General features: G+C 45.4%; 1 protein-coding gene across 2 annotated transcripts; it reads right to left on the bottom strand.

The window, feature by feature from the left end:
• Positions 1-1541: 1541 nt before the first annotated feature.
• LOC135628598 (aspartyl protease family protein 1-like) lies at positions 1542-4524 on the bottom strand. Of its 2 annotated transcripts, none has more exons than XM_065135350.1 (10): positions 4101-4524; positions 3853-3976; positions 3327-3562; positions 3033-3257; positions 2787-2922; positions 2624-2697; positions 2443-2542; positions 2306-2366; positions 2029-2100; positions 1542-1945 (listed from the first exon to the last, which is right to left on the bottom strand). In XM_065135350.1, exons 1-10 carry the CDS (start codon positions 4388-4390, stop codon positions 1719-1721), a joined length of 1545 nt encoding a protein of 514 aa, XP_064991422.1. In that variant the 5' UTR covers positions 4391-4524; the 3' UTR covers positions 1542-1718. The 2 variants fall into 2 exon arrangements, with proteins under 2 accessions (XP_064991422.1, XP_064991420.1); XM_065135348.1 differs by having other exon boundaries at positions 3327-3565; positions 4101-4518.
• Positions 4525-4782: the final 258 nt, after the last annotated feature.

The following is a 4782-nucleotide window of genomic DNA, read 5'->3' as shown; positions in this document are numbered from 1 at the left end:
GCAAACACTTAAGTTTTTCTTGTGATGCCTCTGACTTCAAAGCCCAGACCCTTATTTATAGTTCTAATAGAAAATAATAATCCTGATTTTCCCGACGTGAGACAATGGGACTTACCAAACTAACATATATGAGTAGTAATTAACCATATCCCACAAAAGATTCGAGCTTAAAAGGATTGGAATCAGTAGACTTACATCGAATTTGGCGACGGCGCACTGGTGGCAATCACAGGGCACCCTGAAGAGATCACTGCCGGCGTCCAACGCCACCAAGAACGTCACATTCGGAGTCCCCAGCTTGAGGAAAGCATAAGGCAAGCTGATTCCGATCCAAACAATATAAGAAGAAACATGCAATCACCATTAAAGATTCCAACTTTGAAACCCCAAATCCATAAACCCTAGAGGGGGAGGGGAGGGCTTGCAATCCCAGGGAGCTGAGCAAGTAGGTGGCATCGCCGTCAGCCTAGGAGGCGGCCACGAAGGGGACGGTCGTGGCGGGCGAGGGCGGCGTAGTACTCCGCAGTGCCCTTCTGGGGCCACCAGTCGCCGGGGATGGCGCGGGACTCCGCCCACCGCACGCGGTCGGAGAACCGGCGGTGGAACTCGAAGCCCATCCCGGCGGTGTCCGAGCACACCGGGCGAGGAGGGGAGCGATAAGGAGGCAGAAGCGGCGAAGCTGTCCGCTGGGGCCACCGGCGGAAGTCATGAGAACGAGAAGAGGCGGATGAGGGAGGGAAGGGAAACAGACATCGAAGCAAGGAGGCTTGGGAGGCTTTTACAGCCGTTGGAGAGGGCGGCAGTTGACGTTTGACTTCTTTTGAGTTTGAATTGGAAGGGGCCAAATTTAAGCTACAGAAGGATAATGTGATATGTATTTTATTACCCAATGAAATGTGAATTATACAAAACTTAATGTAATAATGCATATATATATATATATATATATATATATATATATATATATATATATATATATATATAAAGCAATAGTAAATTTTTTAAATTATTTTAATTAAAAAAAACTTCAACGATATCTAAAACATATATCGACACATCGATATCGTGTAATCGATGCCTTATGATTATGTGGATGACACTCTAGTATCACACACCTAACGTCTCATTATATGAATAATATTTTAATATTATATTGTTGATTTTGTTGTATCGTTATTGTATCTCATATTCTAATCACATTCAAACGAGAGAGAAACATGCAACTATTCCCCATAATACTGATCATGTGAGTAATGATCATAAGAACCTATAATAAAAGAGCTCCTCTTGGGTGTTATTTTTTTGACGTACTTAAATGTTCTTCTGAATTTCGACTAACTTAACATCAAAAGAATATTTATAAGGAATATCTCGATATAATTTTGAAGAGTTCGATACCCTTAGACAAACAAATTATTAGCTTAGATTGAACTGAGACAAACACAAAAGGAGAAAGACTGAAAAGACTGAAAATTAGTTCGATACCCTCAAAACTAATTTTTTTTTACTTTTTCAAAATATTTTTTCTCTATACCAAACACTGAAAATAAAAACTATTTATTTTTCTGTAATTTAAAATTTCACAAGAAACACAATTCTCCATTATGAAATTATTCAAGACAATCTCTCTCTACAGTATCGATTGCAATATAAACATAGGATTATTCCTGTGTGGCTGGTAAAGCTTACGAAGCTTATAGCAGTCAGAAGGAGAATGATCACCAGAGGAGAGCCAGAGAGAGCATCAGCAACACCACCGGGGAGAGATTTGACATGGCCTTGGAATGCGGTGAATAGCTCGACGGAGGACTCCTCGCCGGCACCTGAGCCGCATTTGGGTCTGTCTTTGTCATCTCCTGAGTGTAGCTGCTCGGCACAGGAGTAACTGCATTTGATGGGGACGAGGTGGGCGTGGACAGAGCGGTGGAGTTGTCCACAGTGTAGCCTGAGTCATTACAATTCCCATATCACTCAAATTTGCTTCGGAATCGATGTGTTCGACGAAATGTCAATAGAATCACAACTTACAATCGAACTTCTTCCACCCCAGAACGAGCCTTTCTCGGTCGAAGACCACGCGAAGCCCCGATAAGAAGTTCTCTGCAGAGGGTATCCCCATGAACTCATGTCAGAAACAATCGAACTGGAAATAAAGATTTGCAAAGCTAGTCTAGAAAGGTGCACATAAGAAGATTCTGTAATCAAACAGCGTGTTTGATGAATTGCTATAAAGATTAAACATGAACAATATCGTCTCAGAAACCAAAACACTCGGACATGCATGAAAGGCGTAGAGAAATCTTACGCCCGATTATATTGACTCCAGAAAACTTCAGAAGAGCGAGGCAATATATAGTTTGATTTGCCTGCATCACACACAGAAGAAATGTAAGTATCCACAGCAGATTAGAATAAGCATAGATGATATCTTTATAGATTTACCGGTCCTGTGAGAAAGATAATTGGGTCGTTCACAGGGAAGACACTTCCACCAAGTGTTGTTAGGTTTATCACAGGCAACAAAACCCGAGTTTGCCCGGGGCTGCAGCATGTGTTATGCATTAGATGATCTCCTTGAGATTAAATGTCAGCATGTATCTGTTTCTTGTGCGGATAGAGTTACCTGAGTTCATAGCAATACTCAAATGTGGAGTTCGATTCGGATTTGTATCGTTTCTCCTTTATTTGTGCATTAAACTGTCAAAAGAAGGAGAAAGAATCATAAGACAGAAGAAGATTATTGATCGAGCAGACTTCGGATTTCGGTACCGCGATCAGTAGCTTACGTTCTCGGCGATGTACGTATACATTGGATCAGCCAAGGATGTGAAGGAAGTACCCGAATCAACAAGTGCATCAAACACCATGTCAGTAGAACTGTTTCCGACCACAATTCCAGTCATGTTGATTTTGTAAGATGGGCTACAGAAGCATATATGCAGAAGAACATTAGATGAACGGGATCTGCTGAATGATTCGAGGAACATATGATTCGATCTCAACAACATGAAAGCAAACACAAGGAGACTCACTGTCTGCTGTCGTTGAAGAATGCAGTTTCTTGCTGATCTGAGCTGCCTTTGTCTCCAAAATTGATTCTCCCAACACCATCCTCTCCAAAGCACATGGAGAAGGAATTAGAAGTGAATCCTTTGCTTGATAGAATGCTGGGGACTGCCACCTTCTCCATTCCAAGCCCAAACAGACCATTGGGAGCTGCACCATCTAGAAATGCACCAGTCTGTCTATCTCCACATCTGCAGGATTAATGGAGATTAGAACCCACTTAAATCCTAAGCTGATCGTACTGATCGAAGGCGACATACCCAAACACGATTGGTGCTTCAACAATCCGGGGAGTCGCGTCCTCCGTCGTCAGGTACAGAACATCCTCTACTAGAAATCCAGAAGATGAAGTATTAGCGGATAAGTACTGAACATTGTAAGGGCAGCTGCCGTTTGTTCCGGTGCACGCGTTTTGGTTATCGCATAAGCTGTTGCTGCAGGGGACCTTTTGGCTCGTTGATGAATTGCTGGGGCTGTATACGTTCAACTCCAAGCCCTGCTGCAATTTGAGTTCATAACATGAGACATAGGCACCAAGATTCTTGATGACGATGGCAGAAACATCGATAAATGGTGGTATGATCGGAGCACAAAATATCAATTGTTACTACCTCTGTTAGTTCCATTGGATGATCACAAACTACTGCATGATGTTCTGTGAATCATGCAGCAGCAGGAACAATAGAGGAGATGTTGTGAGAGTGGAGATGGTGTTCGATCAGTGTTTCCGAGGTACAATCGCAACAAGACTAGAAGAAAAAGATGGGTTAGATTCAAGAGGCTTACGACGAGATGGGTGGAGGCGCACTGCTGGCAATCACAGGGCACCCAGAAGAGATCGCTGCCGGTGTCCAACGCCACCAAGAACGTCACGTTCGGAGTCCCCAGCTCGACGAACGCGTAATGCAAGCTGATTCCCGATCCAAACAAGAGGAGAAGAAACACGCGGATCGCCATCAAAATCCCAACTCTGATTTAGGTCCCATACATCAGAGGAAAAGGAGTGAAGGAGCTGAGATTAACAGAGGGCTTACAATCCCAAGGAACCGGACAAGTAGGTGACGTTTCCGTCGGCGAAGGTGAGCTCGGAAGCGCTGGCGTCGGCGAGGGAGCGGCCGCGGAGGGCGCGGTCGTGGTGGGCGAGGGCGGCGTAGTACTCCGCGGTGCCCTTCTGGGGCCACCAGGCGCCGGGGATGGCGCGGTCCTCTGCCCACTGCCGCACGCGGTCGGAGAACCGGTGGTGGAACTCGAAGCCGATCCCGGCGGCGTCCGACCCCGCCGCTGTCAGCAGGGCAGCGAGGAGCAGCAGCCAGAGACGGGCCATGTTGACTGGGGAAGAGAGGCGATCAGGAGAACAGACTCAGAGAAGAAGGAAGGAGCACAGTCTACGGGAAGGCGTCGAAGGCCTCTTAAAGCACTGGCAACACCCAAAGCAAATGGTAGTTGCCGTAGAGAACTTGTCGTCGCAGACTTGACCACATGAGCCTTCACGTACTTCATGGATGCGATGTGTTTTCTTGGGATGATGCAGGCGAAGAGCTCCCCTCCGTTCGTTGGTCGAGAGGGTTGACTGCGACGCCAAATGTCATCTGCCTCAGTCAAAGCTGGGTTTCCTGGCAGCTTACTTTGACTCGGTGACACCAATGAAGGCCAGTCAACATTTGAATAGAAGGCCTTATTTCATACGATTCTTAATATGAAACCTAAGTTAACAGA

The sequence above is a fragment of the Musa acuminata genome, chromosome BXJ3-1 (assembly GCF_036884655.1).
Source record: "Musa acuminata AAA Group cultivar baxijiao chromosome BXJ3-1, Cavendish_Baxijiao_AAA, whole genome shotgun sequence".
NCBI lineage: Eukaryota > Viridiplantae > Streptophyta > Magnoliopsida > Zingiberales > Musaceae > Musa > Musa acuminata.
Note: the sequence above shows the minus strand (reverse complement) of the source record. Positions and strands in the feature narration are given on the sequence as shown.